The following is a 22,557-nucleotide window of genomic DNA, read 5'->3' on the forward strand; positions in this document are numbered from 1 at the left end:
AGATACTAGAGTATTAGATAGGACTCTTTCTTATCTGGTGTGTATGCAGAGGAATATATTAAACAGAAGTCCTTTAAAGTACATTAAGCTTGACAGTCGTCTTTGCCCCGGTATGTTTGGCACACATGACTGCTGTGAGACGAGGATCCAGGTTGCCACTCCCTCTCATTTTAACACCAGCTCAATCCAGACATTCTCCAGTGTCTGCTGATTTTGTAGTGAGATATTTTGAAGTTTTTCTTTTCCCTCAGTTTTCCAAATGAACTTAATATAGTGTAAAGTGAGAGTTTATGATCCCAGAGAGAGAGATGCCACACAGACTAGCACAGCACAAAAAGTATCAGGACAGGTTTTCCAGCATCCCCCAGTGCCTCGAATCTGAACCAAAGGGACTACTTCCTAATCAAAAGCCCTCGTATTTTTCATTCCTTTTTCCTCTTTTGATAACAGAAGGCCCAGACACACAGAAACAAATAGAAACTATTCTGCTGTTCATGCAAGCCTGTTCACAAAATGCCTCCCATAGGCTGCTTTCCACCAGCCCTGCTATTTCATTTAATCCATTCAGTCCTGAAGGATCAACTTAGGCAATTAGACAAGGGATTTGGGCTCTGAGGGATAATTGGATGACTTGCACGCAATAAACTTCTTGCACGGTCTCTTCACATTTTTCTTTTGTTCTCTTTGCTCATCCCTTTGTTTCTCATCATTAATTTTTTTAATCAAGTTTGCAACACCCTTGCAGTTACAGCAAGATAGTAATGTGACCAAGCAGCAAGAACCTGAACACCTACATTGCAGCTCCTGCTGTTTTATGCCTCTTTAAGTTGTTTTGATGTGGCACCAAAGGGAAGAGCAGCTGAATTTAGATGACTTGATGCAGCAGTCAAGGCTTTGTTTTTGTATCTGCAGCACTGCTGAAGTGGAAGAGTGGGAATGAATAAGCTCAGATACCTTTGCCTAATATCAGGTGAATCCTGAAGGAGAGCTCATATGGGGAAAAAAGGTATTACAGCAGAATTTAATTGGTTGTATTCTGATGAATTGTGTGTGAATTATATCACAGCCAAGAAGCTTACCAACATGGATTAAGGACTGCTGAAATGTAATTATTACCTTTCTTTACCCCCTATAAATATCTTCAACTTGTCATCTCCAAGTCCCACGTCTGGGAGCTCTTTTTGCCTTGGACACACAGGCTCATTCTCACCCTTAGTCCTCAGCCTGATGCTTCTAACTTTCATTTCCTCTGATTTTGACATGTTCCTCCCACATCAACAATTTCCCTCATGTCATCCTTCTTAACATCATATTTATTTACTGCATAAAACTGCCTTTCTCTGCTCACATGATTTTAAACTTCTTTTAGTTCCTTTTATTTCTTATATGCTAGCACAATTTGTCAGTCTGGATACACAGTGATTTAAAATCTCATATGAGTTTCAACATTTCCCTCTAACATTACAATATAATTCTCTTTTATAATAAATCCCAGTGAAATATTAATGATCACTATGCTGTCAACCATAAAAAGCAATAGCAACAAAAAATAAAAATCAGATCTTAAACTGCCTAGCTTTAATGTTAGATATTGTGTAACCAACTGCTGAATGTGCAGAAGTCCTTTTCAGTACTTGTCTGCAAGAAATACAAATATTGCAGCCACAGCTACTGAGAATGGCTCAACCTGTAGGAATGAAAGTTTTCCTTCTAGATGTCCACATTCAGTCTCACATGACAAATAGACACAACGTTCTGCAGATCTCCTCTGAAGAGCTGCTCAGGTAACACTGAGAGGCATAATATGAAATTAGGACAGACCATGCAGAACCTTGTGAAATGCTGTAGGTTTCTTACAAACGAAAAACATTCAGCAAAAACATGGTCAAGAGCAGAATGAAATTTATTTCTCCTACTAGAGAGATAGGTATTCAAGTGCTAGCCATCTTCAGATGAAAGTATTTTAAGATTTTAAGGGGGATTTTAAGATGGGATAAATACCTGACTGATAAATAAATGGAAAAACACTTTTCAGAGTTCTTGTATGATGGGAGGCAGCATGCAGCTCTTCTCTCAGTATCGTATCAATGAAGAGCAGGTTTGCGTAGCTAAGGCTGAATGCTGAAGGATGTGACTGTGTTGAGTTGCTTCAAATGGTGAAGAGAACATAAATTGACTGAAGATGGAGTAATGAACTAAGAGAGTGAAATATGAAAAATATGATTAAGATCACCAAAGGAGAGATGTTGCATTTGTCTGCAAACAAAGAAGGAAAGGAAGATGTTAAGGGTTTGTGTTTTTTATGTGTGATGTGGTGATAGCCAAGCTTGTTTTTGTTTTTGTAGCAGTCTAAACCACAACAGAGGTCTCAGCAGCAGTTAATTTACCTTGTTTTGTGACTGAGGAACACACATCAAAATAATTTTTTCCTCCTTACTTAGGATCTCAAGGGACACCCTCAGACAGGTACTGTGAATCTCAGACTGTTTATGTCTCTCTGCCATAGACCTTAGTACATTCAAGAGAATGTGGAGGTGATAAAATAAAAATTTCATTTATATACCAGGCAATTGTCTTCTCAAACAAGACCTATAAAAGAAAGAGCCCACATAATGCTCTTGGCCAAACTTCATTTCAATGTTCTCTACAGGAGTGGTGGAATATACCACAGTAAAAGCCAATTCTATGTACAGAGGGAATCAGACAAAGTAACTAAAAGGGTCTTTTCTGTAACTCCGTAGAAAATGGTTTCTGAAGAATATCAACAGGCATTTCTCACAAGCGTACAGGTCTTAACCTTGATGCCCTGGCCATGTTCCAGCCCAGGTAATTACCTTATGCACTTAAATTGTCCTTCCATACTCTCCTGGCTCATCTCCAGTCCCTGGCCCTGATTTATGTGCAATTAAACAGCAGCAGTGTGTCACCGTACAGGTAACTGCCTGTCAGTGCAGGGAGTGGGGAGGGGTTCAGCTGAGGGGTGGTCATTATATCAACTGCAAGTCCCATTAAAGGTTATGAAGTTCTCTAGGTCCTTGCAAACATACTATCCAGATAAAAGACAACCCTGCACAGACCATCCTATGCTTCATTGGTGCTTATGAGAAGGGCAGTTAATTTCTTTTTTCTTTTTCTTTCTTTTCTGCAGGTGAGAGGATAGTTGGCTCCCCTTTGTCACAGCAAGCTCAGCAGGCAGCTTCCTCTCTCCGATCCCCATCCTGCAGTGCTCCTGATCTCCACAGGAGAGTTGCTTCATTTTCCGCTCCCTCCTCCAGTGCAGCCCTTCAGCTCCACAGGAGACCTCATGTCTCCTGAGCCTCCATTCCTGCAATGCAGCACTCACCATCTGTAAATTTTAGCTGTAGAATGAACGTAGCGAGCAGGACTTGGATAAATGCTTACAAGCCTTTGTTTCAGAATTCCCTGCTAACACAGTATCATTTCTTTGGGAGTTATGATCTCTTTTTGTCCAGGAAATTGTGCAGATGAGCTGCAGAACCTCAGTGTTTAAAGAGAAATACAGAAAATCCTTTAGCAGAAGAAAGGCTATCAGAGCCACACATCCCACACAGCAGCAATCCGGCCTGTGCAGCACAGCAACACAGTTCTCTACCAGCAGAATGAGACAATTCTCTACCAGCAGATTGAAAAGCAAGAACTAAGTACATATAAGGAGCACTTGCAATCCAACAGTACACACAGTTCTGAGTCATTTTTAAAGGTACTTTCAGATGCATCATTTTTGGTGGAGCTGAATGTTGTAAGCACAATACAAAACCTGTGAATTAAATGAGAAAAGTCAGCTTCCTAGGCAGCTTCCTGTATTTCAAGAAGAATCAAGAATTATACTTTGTTCTCAGACTCATTCTTCAAGTTTTGAATAGTGTAGTGGAGAAAAAGATAACATATGTTTTCAAAATAATTTGTGAGAAACAAGCCACCTACCTAAATGTAACTCTGAAATACGAAAATACAATAGGTGATACAAGAAAAAAAGCCAAGGCTGGCAATCATTCTAGAAGTTCAATGATAACAACTATTTTTAAGGTAATCCTTATTATTTTAAAAATTTCTTTTGATGCTTGAAAAATTTGAATCTGTTGTTTCATATTCCAAATATTACAAAAACTGATTCTTTAATTTTGATTTTTAAAAAAAAAAACAAAACCACACCAGATTCTTCTCAGAATTGTACAGCAATAGAATGAGAGAAAATGGCCACAAACAAGAGCACAGGAAACTCTGATATAAAAAGCTTTTTATTTTTGCCTTTGTTTTTTAGCTAGCATGAAGCTGGTCAAATACTGGAACAGGCACTCACAGAGGTGGATGAAACCTCCATCCTCAGAGATATTGAGGACACAATTGCAGCCCTGAGCAACCTGACCTGACCAAACCCATTCTGAGCAGGGGGTTGGACTAGATGAGCTCTGGAGGTCACTTCCTCTGGAGCAGAGGAATTTTTAGAGATTTTTTTAATACAAAAACATACAGACAGACATAAATATACACAAACACAAATACTGCCACAGCTAAACACATTCTTGTATCTGCATTGCATTCTGCAAATGTACATGTGCTCTATTGAATGTGGACACACACATAAGACATGCTACACAAAAGATGGAAGCATCTGAGTTTGAGAAGGAATACTAAAAAACACCAGCATGAGCTCCAATAAAGTAGGATAATTCCTGACGCTGGATGCTATGTCAGTTTTACCTGTTTTCCTGTTAAATTCTGACATCTTGAGCTGCAGCAGTTTTAACTACAGCAGAATAGAGCAACTAATGAAAGCTAATGAAATTCAGTCTGCATGAACTGTTCAGTGTGGCTTCGCAGAAGAAACAACTTAGCTCTGACCATCTAAGCAAGACACAGAGGACATTTTTTGAAATTCTGTTTAGACTGGATTGAAGAAAATGGCTACATATAAGAAAAACAAAAGATGGCCCTGCTCTAAATTACTGTGCCTTGGACATCAGCTGCATCCACCCAGTGTGACACGTTTCACAAGTGAGAGAGGAGTAAAGGAAAATGAAGATTTTGACTGTTTTCCAACTACACACAGTAAAGGATCAGGGTACAGCCCACAGCACTTGGACTGCTTCAACCCCCTATGTTCTGCTGCTGCTGAGTAACCAACCACTTGTTGTTTTAACATGGTACATGAATGGAAAGTTTCCTGGATGCTACTCTACACAGAGATCTCCCAAGAAGAAACAGGTTATGAATCTCAAAATAATAACACAAATGCATTTGGGGACTAGAAATTACCAGAGTATGATTATGTAGACAAAACTTAGATGAATAGCTCTACTAAAGTGAAAGGAGCAATTTCTTTTAATTGTACATCCTTTCACAAAATGCCTTTGCATAAATTCCCATAATTGCTTTTCTTCACGATCCCCCAAAGATTTAGATAAAGAAACATTACTTACATGTAATTCCAAGTTAGTTCTAGATGAACTGTAAAGGCCTAACGTAGTGACTGTGCAATCTTAATGATTGTACCAACTCTCTTAATTTCCCTCTATCACATCTCTAATACTTTTGCCTCACTTGCCATATATAAAAAAGTACGTCTTCAATTTTCAGTGTCTTTTTGAGAACTTATGCTTTATCACATACAGAGATTGAAGAAAACATTAGTGAAAGCAAATGTATGGAAAACTGCTTCCACAAAAAAGAAGCCTCTGTCTTAAGTACAGTTTTAAAAAAAGTTGGACCAATTAGCAATCTGTGAATGTTAGAAACATCTTAACAATGTCTCAAAGATGAAAGAGCATATCACAGAATGAGGAAAGGGGGAAAAATTAAATTATGTCTGCAGCCATAATGAATCAAAGCCCAGAAGGTGGTCTCCAAATCAGCAGGTTTTGATGAAATATTAAGAAAAATTATTATTGATGAAAAATGAATAAGCTCTTTTTGATTTTAGCAACCTTTAAATCACACTTTGCTAATTAAAATAGCTTCAGCTTGCCCCTCCATTCCTTGATGGGCATTCAGCAATCCTTAGAAACGGGTGGGTTAATTTGACAACATTTTAGCAAATATGCATAGAGTTTATCTTAAGCAAGCAGACACAGCACAGTTTAAGATGATGTAGAAAATAATATACAGATAAACCTTCTCTTTTTCCTTTTTTCTCCCCCCTCCCGACTATATCTACTAACACAATTAAAAAGTAATGACAGGCAACTTCTGCTTGTTTTCTCTGCAGCATATAATACCCAATAATATATACTATAACTATTAATGAGCCATGAACTATGTCTAGCAAAATAAAGACCGACGCTAATATTTTCTGTCTCCTTTGTTTGCCAGGTCAGAGCTCTTTCCTTCTCAAAGATAAGTGGAAGTGAAAAGTCTGAGGGACATTAGTTCTCACATCCCTTGAAATTGTGTACATTCTAATTGCTTTTTTTAAATGTTGGTAGTAGAAATTATGTGTTCTCTTTTCATCCCAGTTTGTACTGTGCTTGCTTTTAAAGGGAAACCTAGGAATGAGGGAAGGCTGTAATCAAGACTGAATTGTTGCACACAGAAGACATTTCATTACAGAATGCAATGCAACTCAGGCGTGACATGCATTATTGTTACCAAACTATACACATAAATTAAAATGAAGCAAAATATGCTCCTCTGTTTTTTCTTTCATAAATTCTTACATGTTATATCACCATCTAAACTTCAGGCAGATGAAATTACCTATCCATTACAAATATGTCATCTATTTACCATAATAACATTTCATATATCCATCATGTAAGAAAGACTCCTATGAACACATCAGATTGAAAAGCTATTTAAATGTCACTAGTATTTTAAAGAATGAAAAAAAAATTATGGCAAGTAAGTAAGTCTGATGTTAGAAGTAAGTCTGATGTTTTTCAGAAATACCTAATCATATAAAATAGGTCATGCAAGAAACCTTTCAATGTTTCACATCATAGTGAGCCTTAAGGAACAAGACTTCAAACACTTTATAAACCAATTCTTTAACAATATACCATGAAGTATAAGGCTGTGGTAATATACACTGTTTTCTGAGTGACGAGTGGAAAAGCACAGTTTTTCAGCTTTCCAACCAAGAACAAACTGAAATGAGATCTTTCAGAAATTTCTCAGTTTCCAGGGTTGCCAATGTGATATGTTTCATAAGCACTCATTCAATGAGTTTACAAGATTTTAAAAGGAACCAACCAGCTCCCCCTATAACCTATATGTAGTGATGCTATTTTCCTTCCTAAAATTTACTGCAGAGGATTCCTCCCCACAATTAGACTCCAACACTTCCGTCAGTGACAAAATAGTTCAACCAAAAGCAAGATGATTTGTAAGTCACATAAACAAACAATACTGGCCATAAGGATAAACAATGGTGTTAAATTTATTTTGTTTCATCTGTGAAGGAAATATCATTCATAAAAATAGAAAATAAGGAAAAACTCTTCAAACTCTCCAATACTAGAAGAATGTTTTACTGTTCATCGAATAAAATACATTATTTTAAAGACGTAACTTCAAATCACATATTTAGTTTTAGCAAGTAGAAAGTCAGAAAGCTCTCCAAGCTCTGCCTGTACACCCCTTTCCTATAACCAGACAAATCTAAAATGCAAAACCTCTAGCCCTTTAAATGCTTGGAAAGGAGAAGCCTGAATCCTTCACCAAAGAGGAACAGATGGATTGACTGGAGGGAGATAAAAGACATAAAAATCATAAATTTGTATTCTATTTAGAAAGGGCTACATTCAATAGCAACAACGAATTAAACTGATTAAACTGATTAAATTATGGTGTTCAAGTGCTGCACAACATCAGTTCACAAACAAAATTTTGGTTAGTAGAACTTGCAAAGAACAGATTTTAACAGTTTACAGTGGTAGGATCAAAGCACTTCATTTAATGAATGTGAAAGCCTTTGCTTTTTCAGCTTTGTGTACTCAAATATTCTCTATAACTTTCTCAGGCTGAAGAACTTCAATTTGTATTGATGGCATTAGTGGGAAATAAAGATGTGCATGTTACAGACACAGCTGGGTTTTTGGCCTGCAATCTCAAGCCACACAATAACCATTAGATGCCTTAGACATTGCCTCTCATTGCTTTTGCAACTTGTTTTGTTTCATCCTAGGATATATAATTATAGTTGTCTTTTTTTTTTAATTAAATGTTATCTTCTACCATCTGAAAAAACGTAAAGGTTCATTTCTTTTTTTCTTCAAGCAACAAAAGACCCAACTGATCTATATCTGTGTGCAAATTGCACTAATATACCAACAAAAAATCCTATGCATAACTCAGTTACAACGTATTAAAAATACTAATATAGTATACCCTTAAATGGATGAGAAGTGACAGGTTTTGGTCCATCTTTTATACATAGTCTCTCATCTGCACTCAGAAGAATTGAAAATCACAAAGCTATGCAGATACTCCCAACTTCCAGCAAAGGCAGCCCATCCACAGTCGCTCAGAACAGGGGCACAAAGGGCACGTTTGGGTGGGCCCCCCTTCACCCCCTCGTCTCGTAACCCGGAGCGGGAAGTTCATCTCTCTTATCTCTCTGTGCATTTTCCCACTGCAACCATTTGTAGAGGTACTAACTGGAGCTGCTTTTGTAAAAACAAACAAACATCTGTCACACTTCAGATTACACGGCAAGCCGACCAGAGGAGAGGGGAAGAGAAACCACCGGGTTTTCAGTGAGGCGGTGGCTGTGGTAAATGGAGAAAGACACGGTTCTCACAACAGTATCAGTGCTTGGTATCTATTCAGAGAGAAACCAGGACTTTCAAGTAATTAAAATGGGAGACCTGAATAGAGTTCACTGTAAGTCTGCCATTTATTCCACCAAAGTGGTAACCCAAAGAGGGGAGAGCAATCGCATACTTTCACAATAGGGAGCCTACATAAATCCTCATGAATTTATATTAAAACTTGTCTTATATTCTATCAAGATGGAAGAACAAAAGAAAACAACCAACCTAAGATAATAAAATGCCAATGCTAATAGTGTCTATTGGGTTCTAAATATACAGGTCTGTGAGAGACCAAGCTAATTTTTAGGCAGTCCTGGGGGCAAGGATTACTGGCTTATAGGATGAAGGGTAGAGAAACAAAAAACCCAATGTGTTAGCGCTAAAGTGAAATTAAACCCCATGAAGAGTCTCACAGAGGCTCTAACTAATCCTTCTTTGGGTTATCACAGACAGAGGACGAAAAATATCACAATGACTTCCAAGTATTATTTTCAGTTTTACACGTTAGAGAACTGCAAATAGTTCATTAACTCACTGCTCTCCAGCAAGTTGTTTTGGAAAGTCTGTTTGATTATCCCATAATGGCATATGTGCTATTTTGTAGGTCAGGAAAGTCTTTCCAGAAATCAGATTCTCAGAGGAATGAAGCTTCAAAATGCCACAAAAGAGCGACACTCACTGGAAGGTAAGGATTTAAAACCTATGACTACTAATTTCTGAAACATTACTGATTATTTAAGGAACTTGGAAAACAGCTCTCTACTCTGAAATGCTTGCAACCTGATTGAGTATTCTCCTGCATGAGTGGTACTTTCCCCTGTAGGGCTGTAGGGCCCTGATGGCAGAAGGTGATAAACAATGAAGAACAAGGGATTCAGGCGTAGGAAAACACTTCCACGCCAGCTAAGAGAAGTAAACAGAGGTAGGAGGGAAGAGCTTACTCATAATCTTATTCAATCTAGGTTGTTAGCCTTCTGCACAGCTCTGCAGGTTTTAAATGTCACTGGTTAGATGGTTTACAGTTCCGTGGCCTTTCCCTTCATGAAAGTGCTCTTCAAGTCAACTTCCAGAACCATCAAAAAATCTCTTCATCTAAGAAACATCCTAGCATTTACAGGATGCATCACCCTGAGTAATAATTCCTCTCTATCTTTGGTGGGCCTTGCAGTAAGCTCAGATTCCTATGCATAAATGATCCCACAGACTTAAGAACACTGTTGTGACTGACACTACCAATAAAGAAGTTTAATATAGCTGCACAAGAGCCTGCTTTTTTAACAAATATTTATCCAGGCATGGCAATATAGTATTTCATAGCTTTCATGACCCATTCTGCTATTGCTAAGAGTTATTTTATACACACTAGAAAGACAGGGTATGCTTATTGCACTTTTTACATATTTCTATATTATATTAGAGTGTTTCTATGCAGTTTCCAGGTTTCATTACTCTCATGCCAATTTAAGCATAGAGATACTACTGAGAGAATCAAAGTTAACATCTTAATAAAATGTTCTCAATTTTTTTTTGAAAAGCAGCAAGCAAAGTATGTGACCCATCCTTAAAAACAGTATCTAGCCTCTTTGCACCAAACAGATGACAGATAAAGGAAGTGGGGCTATTTTCAGTTCCAAGATATTCCTTTGACATAACTTGATTCTACTTCTGATAGAAAAGAAACAAGTTCATAAAGGTCTCCCTTGTAAAATGAAGATTTTTTTCTTTTTAATGGCAAAATGCATGCAAAAAGCATATGATTATGGTATTTATGTTTCCATTAAAATGTCCTCAGCAAGCTGGAGGAGTCTAACCTACTATTTTCAAGCTATTTAGATTTACAGCATCACAGTGCCTATTTTATTTCAATTATATTTCAGGACAATGCACTCTTGGTGGGAAATGATTACAGAGTGACAGCCAGTAAATGTCCATTAGGACTTGTCTTTCTACATGCTGCTCAGCTACGGATGTCAGGTGATCGCTGTAAAACCCCACTGTGTAGCACCATTGTCATCTACACGAAAAACAGTATTGAGCAATCACACAGGTTCTCTTCTGTATGATGCAAAACATACTAGAGACATTTTTCAGCTAAGTTAAAAGCTTTATCCTCAAGAACACAGTTCTTGAGATACTTCTTTCCTGAACGGTAAAATAAACATAGATTATACATTTGACCTTGACTTTGCTTCATTAATGCCTAACATAAGAAGTGAAAAAACTTCCTAGCAGCCTGTCTCTCTATGCATCAGTACATAGGACAGAGACAATATAGCAAGGGCAGATCATGTATATGTAGCTATACTGATCATCATCACTCCCAACATATTTACTCATTTTATTTATTTATTTATTTATTGCTAGGGCATTGTTTCTTCTGAGCAATAAACTCCTGTGTTAAGAAGGAGAATCTGCTTTAATTCTCTAGGATCAAGAACTGAAAACAACTTTTTCAGTGCTGTTGGAGAGAATTGTTATGACTAGTGTAACTAGAATTTGAAGGGTTTCAATATTCACAGGAGCTACTTGTATGAATGGATTACATAACAAGCCCAAAATAAAGAACCTCCTGTATTTCAACTATATCTTTAATTATTACTATCACTGAAAAACCAAATCAACAAACCAAACAACGCTTTTCCCTCTAAACCCCACCAATATCCATTAATGACTTAAGTATGATGCCACACAAATATGCATTAATTTAATTCTAAATCAATTTCAAGTCCTGTAAGGATATATTTGAATAAAATTTACTATTTACAGAGTTGGGGTTTTTTAATAGCCATTGCTGGTAAGATGGGTAAAGCATTGTCACTTACACACATATAGATGTGTGTGTCTCCAATGAGTAAGTTAACATCTCTTTCTCCTTTGCTGTATTTTGACATTATATTATCTACTTTCTAATTTAGATAAATGGACAAAGTTTAAGGAATAACCATGTTCTTCTTACTGTTTTGTACTATCTGTCTACAACTGAGGTGCTTGGGATACATGCAAATACAAAATACATCCAAGAAGGAGAAACAGGCCTGTTCTCAATACTGGTTTCAGTTAGGTTATAAAATAACTGTTTGATGACAGTACCATCACTTGTTAAAGCAATATAAAAGTTGTTCTGATAATATCCTTAAATGTGCAAAAAAAAATAAATTATCCACTATTCTGATGAGCAGTTTATATATTTTGTTATTGTTCATATGCGATGATACAGTTAAACAACAGTTGGTGGCATGTGTTGATGAAAGTAAGAGAGAAGTTGAGGGAATATTAAAGAAAAACAAACCATGACAAGGCCTCACACACAGGCACAGTAATTCTCTTGCAAGTTACGGAAAAATCTGTCATAAATGTTCAGCAATGGTATGCAAACTATTATGGGACATTTTGTTATATGCTTCCTTGTAAGAGCCTTTTAAATAACCTTTTGGACTTACTTAAATGTCATATTTTGTTTGGCACTAAGCACGAAACTTTAATAGAAATAACATTTCCCATATAAACAGTGCTGCTTTTAATATGAACGTGCTAAAGATTTGAGACAGCCTGGCCATTACCAGCTCCTGGCAGTTCAGCGCAAGGGTAACACACTGAGAGTGATTTCCCTTCCCATCCACAAAGGCTGGAAGCAACTGTTTCTATTTAGGTAACCTCTGAAACATCCAGAGCAAAGGAAAGAATGAGAGGGCAAAGGGGTAAAAGACATTGAAAATAACACCACAGGTGAATGCTAATGTACACAATATTTTAAGGATTCAGAACCTCAACCAACTATTCCTCATCAAATTTCTTGTGGCATTATCAGGATAAATCAGATTGCAGAGAAGAGAGCTCCATGGAGAAGAGCCTTGAGAGGAGGCATCTGGATGCTTGGTGTCAAAAAGGGCATCACAGGAGATGCAAAGCGAAAGGAGGTCTCTGCTGGAAAGGGATAGCAAGAAACAAGTTACAATTCCCATGGGGTGAGGAGCCAGGTATCCTACAGACAAGGAGACAACACAGTTAACAAGCACCTCAGGTCCTCACGGTCACAACTGTTTCTTAAAATGCTCAGAGGATGCTTTCTTAATAAATCTAAGATAAAGCCTGTAAAACACAGAGGACCCTTTGGGAAGATACCTCAGCCACAATTCAGGCTCTCCTGCTGAACATTACAAAGGGTCAAGCTCCCAGATACCCTTCACACACCTTGAGGATGACTGAAAGCTGCTCCCTCACAGATGTTACATCTCCTCTATGCCCAACTCGGTGATCTTTACAGTCCCTTCCAACCCAAACTATTCTATGACATTATGACATGCTCTCTCAGAGGTGGTCCCAAAGTACGGACCCGACTTCTGGGAGAGGCAACTTTGAGCCTGCACAAATCACTGCAACATTCCCCAGAAAGTCTCTCTGAACCAGGTGGGATTCACTACCCTCACAGTTTAGTTGTTAAAGATGTGAGGAGAGAGAAAAGAAAACCCCATACACCAGAACTTCATGCCTCAGACCCCTGAACAGGTACTTCAGAGCACATTTATAGCAAAAATTAATATTTTTATATCTGAATTAAATATTTCTTTCCAGGTGTTTCTTGTCAAATGTGTCCCCCTTTATAACAGGGCTAGGGGTGGCTTTGCTTACCCCAGTTCCAGTCCCTGACTTTTGCTTTTTCTCCCTCTGCTCAAGCCTATTGTGTGTGCTGGGTCTTTCTTTTTGTCACAGCGTGATCCAGCTGTGAGATACAGGGCCCTCCATGCTCCAGAAGCAGCCTGAATGTGCAAAACTACCTCACTGCTCTTCGGTCCTACCCATATGATTAACATCAGATTCTCCTAGTACCCCGTTATCTTCAGTTTTACTCACTCTCTCCTGGCTCTTTTATCAGCAATCACACAGAGTTAGCTAGGTCATGCAGGTCTTCTATTTCGCCGTGCCAGGCTTGCATCAAAGAACTTTTTTTTTGTTGATGTGACATTGATGCCATTCAACTTCAGCATGAAACAGTGCCTTTGGTCTAACAAAAACAGCCATAAGTGTCACCACGTGGCAGCCATATCCAACCAAGTTCTTTTGATTTCCAAAGGCACAAAAGTGCTGAAATGTATATTTAATATACATATGAATGTTATATATATTTATATATATATATTTACACATATTTGTATATATATACACATATGAATATATATATGCATGTGTGTATATAGATATATATATATAATATTTAAAATATATATATATACCTCGATATACCAGTGCCAGCCAATATATATCTAATGAATACAAAATTTCAAGGATGCAGGTGAAGCTGTCATCTTTTAATATTATTTTGCTTCCTTCACTGAAATAATGTACATATGTACACAATATATAAATTATTTTCATTTAATATGAAAAGCAGACCTTCTACACAGCACAAGAGAACAATGCAGTTAAGAAAATAAAAAGGCAGTTGTGCTACTGACTTTTAATAAAAATGTATGCATTCCATAATGCGTCTGAGATTTCTTATTTGTCATGTTAGAGGATATATTTTTATCAATATTATGTAAAGAAGCTTGGCAAAATAGATCTAGCGGAGGGCTGAATGCAACAATCTCAGTCCTCAAAGGGTTTTGGACAGACAATTAGCTGAACTCTGCATGACAGCTACCTTCCTTAAGACCAAATACAAATGACTCCATTACCACCTAGAACAGAATACGCAAGATGAATGCCAGTCCTCATGTAGAAGCTATACAGATTTCAAACACTGTAAGCAAAGATACTGCTTTGTTGATTTAACTGCAAGTCCAATATTTTAATTCTGGAAAGAATGAAGTAGAAAACAAAATCAGTGGCTTTACTATCAGCTAAATTAATAACCTCCGAATGAGGTAACAATAGTTCATGCACTAGGATTTTTGTGTTAGTTTTTGTAGAGCTGAGAAAATGCAGAACTGCAAGTTCATACAAGTAAGCCAAGAAAACAGATGTATTTTCATTGTTAAAGTACTAAAAAACTGTGAATTTTGCCTTTGGTTATTTTTACTTTATTTTAGTTTACATGCCTGTTTTCGCTTCAGGTTTTCAAAGGAACTAAAATCTCCATCAACAGAAACCAGAATTTTGCCCAGTTTCAGCATAAAACCAAGCATGACCCAGTTCAGATAATGAAACCACAGGAAGAGTATAAATCATAAGCTACAGCATGAGAAGAGAAAGCAGATCATGAGTTAAGCTTGGAGTTTACTCACTTGGTCTGTATTTAATCAAAAAGCTCAACCTGTTCAGGACAGCAGTAGGACTAGAATCCAGGTAGGCTTCAACCCATTTTTGCTGTAACAAAAGACCTTTCTATAGATTTTGTAACTGCTGTGAATAGGTTGGAAATGTTGCATTACACAAGCATATCCATTACAGCTTTGATAAATGAACCTGATAACGTTACAAATTTGAATTTAATTTCAATTATGCCAAACGGTGACTCCAAAATTCCAAACCATCTGAAGAATGAGAAGAAAAGCAGTTGCTCCGCAGAAAATAACTTTGCCGTCCCATTCCGTAACAGGTTGATTCGAGTGAGCTCAATACTGTTCTACATAAAGGCTTTAAAAAGCCATTAATAAAAAAGCAGCTCTGACTTTCCAATTGATGTACAGTCATCTCCCATGACAAAAGCAGTGCAAGGGCATATTTTGAGGGAGTGTATTGATTGATGGCTGGTGCCTACCTGTCTACAGGTGAAGACTTTGAATTCCGTGGTTTCTTCACTTGTGCGTACAAGGCTTCCACTGTCTGTCCTTCCCTCGGGCTCTGTGGTCGGGTGTTCAGTGTTATCGTGCCACTATTTGAAGAAGAGTCATAGGAAGTGATCCCAGCATACATTGGATCTGCATCACAGCCAAACGTCCGGTTAAAGTCCTGTATTTCTGCATAGTCACGTTCTCGAGCTTGTCTCTCCCGAAATTCTCGAGTTTTTGCTTGAATTCTGAAAAATTAAAAGAAGGATGAAACTGATGGCTGTCCCCCTACCCCAGACATATAAAGCAGCAGTTAGCAGACAGCTTAGGTAGCCTATATTAATGAAAACCAGTGAAGTGTTTCCAGTTTCAGTTTGCCATGGGGTTTACCTTGGATATTGAAGCCTAGATTGAAGCAATACTACAATCAACACTGCTCTTTAAGGAGCAAGTCTGATTATCTACTGCCTTTTAATTCATTAAGTTAATAATTACTAGTCATGGCTGTTGGTAAACAGAGTTCACCTTTTGTTTCATGTGTCTTAGGATGTCTGTGCTAATACCTGACTTATCTGAGAATGGTCTGATACCATTCATATTCACTTCATCAGAACTTGTCAGATTTAATGGTTCTAATGCCTGTATTTAGAGAGGTATTTTAATATACTTTTTTAATTTCATACTACAAAAATCATATTTTTTTCAGAATTTAAAAATTGCATAAGGATACATTTACGTTTGCACTCATGCAGTAAACAGCAGAAGCAGATTCTTGTATGATTCACTTGAAATGTGCATGCTTTGTTTAAAATGTAAACAAACTGAATCTGGCATCTCTCAAAAGCAGGCTGTATCTTCCCAGAAAGAAACAACATGTGCCTCGTGTTAAAGTTACAAATGAAAGGTGATGCTGTACTGGGAATTTGTATTTAGGTGCACTATTTTAGCCGTATGATAAAAAAGTGACAGATAGAAACAGATGACATTTAGGAATCTGACAAACACAAATTGAGCACAGATCATATCTTCAAAAGCACACAAAGCTATTACAAAAATTTGATCTGGGCTTCAAAGTTTCTTTGGCATTTTAGAAAATTTGATGTATCACACACACATATGCGCAGTAAACTGACCACACAACCCCATTCACATTGTCTCCCCAGACCAATTTAATGCTCTGTCATCATTGCAAAATGAAGCACTCAGCTGTCTCCTCCCTTCCATTAGTAAAATGTGCTCCTTTTTCATCTAATACAGCCATGGTTACAGTGTGACAGCATCCATCCATGCAGACTACAGGTCTGTGCATCTCTCTTGTGTGCCGTTTCCAAACACAGCTTGTTCACCAACTTTTAACAAAATCAGCCTATTCAAAGCCTATATCTCTTCTGAAAGTAAGCCTTGTCTCTTCTGGAAATAGAAAAGCCTTAAAGTCAGGTAACTCTGACCTTCTGAGAAATTTTAAACTAGCCCAATTCAGGATTAGTTTTGCAAAAACAAAAGGGAATTCACAAAGGATGGGATTCAGACTGCAGATAAAGACATGAGAATTTAGGTGCCAACAGCAGGTGAGCTCACACCAGCCACGTGTGCAGGCTGCCTTTACAATGGCAGGGAGCTGTCAGTAGCAGACTCCAGAGTTAGGAGCTGCTGTGTTAGGAGCTGTTGTGTCCCAGCATGAAAGGAGTTGCTCTACAGCCACTTTTGATGCTGTGAGTTAGGTCTTCCTTGAGAGCTTGGATACCCAGCCTTGATTCAACTGCTCAAATATAAGAGCTATGGGTACCTGACACCCCCAGGTAATCTTTCTGGATTTCCAGCTGCTGAGCAAGGACTCCATAGGTCATGCTGAAGTCTCAGAGACTGATTCTCAAATGACACAAGACATCTGTGTTCAAGTATGTGAATCCAGCCCAGAGTTGGTATGTGAACATCATAAATGTCTCCTCATCAGACTGAGTCCCAAGCAAATTGTTCCTTTACATTAACAAAGAACACCATAACAAAAGAAGGGAGTAGAAGGATGGCATAGATAGACAGACCTGTTTCCCCCCACAAATCCTGTAGCTATTGATCACAAATACTGATTTGGGATACAACTGACTGGCTGAATTCCCTTCAACAGCCAGAGCCACCTACATTGATAGTTCAGTGATTCATTTACATGTCACAAGTTAAACCTCAGCATTCCTCTTTTTATATCTACTACCACTGATCTGTGCACCACACTTCTTACTTATAGTCAGTCACAGCGGAAATTTTTTCTTCACAATTTCACCAATATCAAACCAGAATTGTTTTTTGTTTAATTTACAGTGGAGAAGGACTCAAGTTTAAATTCAAAACTCATTTCAAATTTAAACTGTGTTTCTGCATACTTATTTTTAAAATAAAAATATATGTTTTACATTCTCCTATACCCCAAAGCTGTAATTCAGAAATGTTACAGCCTTAATCACTTGGAAGGTTTCTGTGTAGAAGGAAAAACAGGCCTGAAAATCACCTGTGCATGTTGATTCCTTTCTCTGCAGTTTAATTTCCAATTTGTAGTCCTGTATTAATCACCCTGTGAAGGAATGCATTTGTCTACTGATATTTGTCCTCTGATTGGAAGAAGCAAAGGAAATCAGAAATTTCCTAGACATTGGTAGATTTAATTCTTCTTTAAATGGACAATGTATTATCACATGGAACACTGTCTGATGCCAATTCAAAGGAAAAAAATCCATGTATTTTAGATAACCAAAATTTCAGTGTATGAAATCAGACAGTATAGCAATAATGATGCATAGAGTAATTCATTCAGAAGAAAGCATTTTTACCTGAAGTGCTTATAAAACAGAATTACCTGGTGGTAACTGGTGATATTTACCTTAGTGTTACACTAACTGCTATGAGAGAGGATGGTGAACTTATGTAACTTTTGACCATGAATATCACATCACTCTCAACAGGTGCAGACATAAGCATTCCCTGTTTCGTTAACCACCTTTTCTCATACATCTGCTTATCATTTCTTTGGGTGAGGCACCATTTGCAGCAATAGTTTGGATGCAGCACCATTTGCAGCAAGAACATTCAGATTTCCTGTGCATGGCCTGGTGAGGGATACTTATTCCCATTCAAGTAGGAAAGAACTGATTGTTGAAGAGTTATGCCAGTAATTATGTTCACATCCACCAGGAAAATTTTTAGAATATTTTCTACAACTGTTAATACAATGTGTTAATACAGATACACAGTATTAAAAATCAGAGTCTAAATGCAGTATGGTCTTCCTGTTAATTATAACCAAAGTACCCAGTAACCATTCACAATAACATTTAACAAAGGACAACTCTAAAATGAAATGTATAAGATGTCTGACCATACTGACATCCAAAATGTTCTGATTTTTTTCTCTTAAATAATTTTCTGTGCTTTACATTTAAGCCACTGTGCAAATCCTACCACTTTCAGATGACAAAAGTATAGGTATTTCGATTACTTAACATATTTTTGAATATTGTTTAAAATACTATTTGTTTTTGCCTTTCAAGGACATACCACATTTAAACATTATGCCTCTCAACTTAAAGAAACGAAAAGACTAGGGGAAAATATATAGGCATACTCTTGAAAAGAATAAGAGCTATCAGCTGAATATTGCACTATCCCTTTTGCAATTATAATAGTTTTTAACTCTGAATATATCTTCATACAAGATCCTGAACTTAATGTGATACTACTTTTTATGTTTCCCCCTCTCCATCTGTGTTTCTATGCAGGATACACCCTAAATCCTTGTTAGCATATACTGCATTAAGTATATATATGGGAAATGCCAGTGCAGACTATTGTGGGGAAAATTAAAATGATTATGTAAACACACTGTGCAGCACAGATGAGAACCCAGAACTCGCTCTGTACTTCAGCCCTATTCAGCAACATTTCTGCTATTGAAATCCAGTATCTGGAGAAGTGTTTGACCACAGTGCTTTGGTTTCATAATGTGGATAAGTGTATTAAGCTGTCTTCACTGAATTGTATTCCTTCATGGCACGGCACAATAAAAATGCCTATGTCTGAAATTTCAGATCAGCTAACTTTGAGGATTTATGGCCTTCCTAAGGACTTTGTGGGGGTTTAACAATAATAATCATGCTTAACAGTCACATAACTCTTTTCATCGTCAAATAATTTTTGCAAAGACTGCTAATCAATTTTGAGTGTTTAAATGAAACTGAACTTTTAAAAATACAAAAGCTATCCCAAGAAGTTTCTAAACCCTTCCTGCTGAAGTGTTAATATGGAAAATGTCAACAATGTATTGTCATGCTTTTGAGACTCAAATTATAATGTTCAGTAAAGTACAAACTATCCTCATGCATTTGTGTGCCATTCAATTCAAAAGCTAATGATAACTGCTTCAAATGACAATATTGTTAGCTGCAGAACTTCCTATAATTGTTAGAAGAGCTTTTCATTGCAAGCTAATCCAGTAATGACAGACATACCCATTGTATAGTGATTCCTATGCACATGAAATGGTGGCCACAAAAAGGAAGGGAAAAGCTTATGCATGGCTGTCCTCAGCAAACAGCAGCTACCTCCTTCCGTTCTTCAAAACTCTGTGAATGATGTCCAGCTTTTAGGTGAAGGCAACTACCATTTTAGACACTTAAATTTAGGTGTCAAGGCATGCTTTGAACTCCCAGGAGAGCCAGTCAAGATTCAGTCACTTTAGGCGGCTGCCGCAGGTTCCAGAGGGCAGTTCAGTTGAACATCTGTAACATGGCCATGTTAAGGTGAAGCCAAGCCCTTCTCCAGGCTCTACCAACTGTGTTGAGGACCTGCCCCTTGACCATAAAGGGCATTTAGCCATGTAGCTCATATTTGGGTACTAAGTAATCATATTAATTTGAGTCCAATTCCACCCTGAGCTAAATGTTTACAGTAGTTCTCTGAACTAAACTTCAGCTTTCTTCATCAACAGAAAATCTGTGGTGCTGGCTGAGCTATTATGAGTAAAAGTGAATAAGCAAAGTTGTCAACAGAAGAGAAATCAACCCTAATTTCATCTAGGGTTAGAAGTAGACTACAAATATCCCAAATCCCTTGGGAGCTCCAGCCTCCTGTGAGGGATTTTTTCATTTCAGTGATTTAGATCCTTGCAAAAATCACCTACTTATCTTAATTGATGAACACAGCATGGGAAGGATACTCATGGCTAGTACATTACATTTCCCATTGCAATATATTCTCCTCTGAGAGCAGAAATAAAGTTGGCTGCTGCTTCTGGTGTGCAAGTACTTGGTCAATTCAATTAATCCTCCTGCTGCTGCCAGGATTCAGATATTGCCCAAGTGATAATCCGCGATCTCATCTTTTCCACTGAGGCTCACTCATTTACAAAAGCAGTATTGAATGCTTGCAGTTCCACATATGTGAGATGGCTGACAATGTTTATTAAGGATAGAAACAGCATTGTATAAGGACAGAAGCTAAATGACAAGCCACTCGCGGCTGCCAGTTCTCAGTTCTTCTACCATCAGACTGGCATGACATTGGAATGATGGATTGGAAACAGAGAAAAACAACCACACATTTATAAAGCCAGTCAGCTTGTTCAAGTTAGTCCAGTGGGATGAACACATTCGGTCCAATTTTTGCCAGATATTGTTTCTAATGAAGAGGTCAGAAGGTGCATTGGCCAGTAGCCAAATCTCCTCAAATTTGTCCCCTCCTCCTTTGCTAGTGAAAAACACCTTGTGGGAACAGTGTGCCAACAAGCAAGCCAGGTCTCACTGTTCCTCCTCCAGCCTCCTCAACTGCCTTCAGGGCTTTAATGGCCCTTTTCCTAATTTTTGGCAATCAAGTCAATATGAGAGTTTGTCCTCTCCCGTATTTTTCTTTGACCTTTGTCTGGATCCAAGCAGAATTTTTCTGACAACTACCCTTCTAATGAGGGTACCTTGATTATAGGCATTACTGTGATTTCACTCTGAACCGACATATGACGCTTCACTTTTTTTATCATGATTAGAGCTAGTCAGTTATCACAGTTATAACCACCTCTCACCAAAGCCATCTGCTTTCCTGGGAAAATCATTCAGAATGATCACTGTGTGCAATGGATAATCATGGGCACAAACAGCAGTAGCTCGTAAATAAGAAAGACACCTCCTCTTCCTCATTCACACCCATTTCATTCAAAACTTCAGCATATTATAAAAAAAAAAGTCAGAAAATACTGCTAAGTAAATACAATTTTTGAATTGAAAGTCTAGAGACCAACCTTTTTCAAGTCATTAAAAGAAAAATATTAACAGTTCTGCCTTATCTGCTGTGTACATACGTGTGTGGCCAGTTGGCTGAAATATGACCGTCCTCTGACCTCAGACACATGAGGAAACACATACAAAATGTAGTCAGTTTACACAAGCATACAGGGACAAAATCAGAAAGGCCAAGGCATAATGTGAAATAAAAGTAGCAGGGAGCTTTAAAGATAACAATAAATCATTGCGTAATTGCATTAGCAGTAAAAGGAAGAGCAAAGAAAAGGTTGCTCCCCTGTGTGGCAGCAATAGAACAATATTGACAGATGATGCTGAGAAGACCTAAGGCTTAATGGTTTTTTTCTTTGCATCTGTCTTCACTGAAATGGTTGACTGCAAGCAGATGACCAGCAAAATTGACTGCCACCACCAACAAAAAGATCTTCAATACACCAGCAAAAGATACAGCTAGAAACTGGTTAAGTTAGTTTAACTTCATCTAACACACACAACTGTCTGAGGCAGCCTCAGACATTTTCAGTAACCAGGAGAGATTGTTGGGGACAACTGAAATACTGAAAAACTAGAAAAAGCCAAACATCCCTCAGAGAAGGTGGAGGATTAAAAACTCATGAGTGTAACTTCAATCTCCTCTGAAGCAAACTACTGGAGGAGATGACGGAAAGAGCAGGAGCCACTGCAGAGTTATCAAAAGCAGATGTGGTGAAGTCAGCCAGATTCTCTTCTACAGCACCTTGTGAACAGGGCAGAAACAGTACGTCCCAGGCTAAAAAAAACAGCTATGGGTTGGATGCA

At 37.8% G+C, this 22,557-nt stretch overlaps 1 protein-coding gene across 14 annotated transcripts in view; it reads right to left on the reverse strand.

Moving 5' to 3' along the window:
• Nucleotides 1–22,557, reverse strand: part of PARD3 (par-3 family cell polarity regulator) — a 451,653-nt gene that overhangs the window by 84,299 nt on the left and 344,797 nt on the right. For 13 of the 14 annotated variants that reach the window (XR_010425367.1, XM_064637293.1, XM_064637285.1 and 10 more), the window contains one exon: nt 15,472–15,729. Coding sequence is in view for 12 of the 14 variants with exons in the window: in XM_064637293.1 (XP_064493363.1) it covers nt 15,472–15,729 (258 nt within the window). In the remaining 2 variants the exon portion in view is untranslated. Of the gene's footprint in view, nt 1–15,471; nt 15,730–22,557 lie in introns of those variants that run through there. The other variant, XR_010425369.1, reaches the window with a different exon arrangement.

This window comes from Pseudopipra pipra, chromosome 1 (genome assembly GCF_036250125.1).
Source record: "Pseudopipra pipra isolate bDixPip1 chromosome 1, bDixPip1.hap1, whole genome shotgun sequence".
Classification (NCBI taxonomy): Eukaryota; Metazoa; Chordata; class Aves; order Passeriformes; family Pipridae; genus Pseudopipra; species Pseudopipra pipra.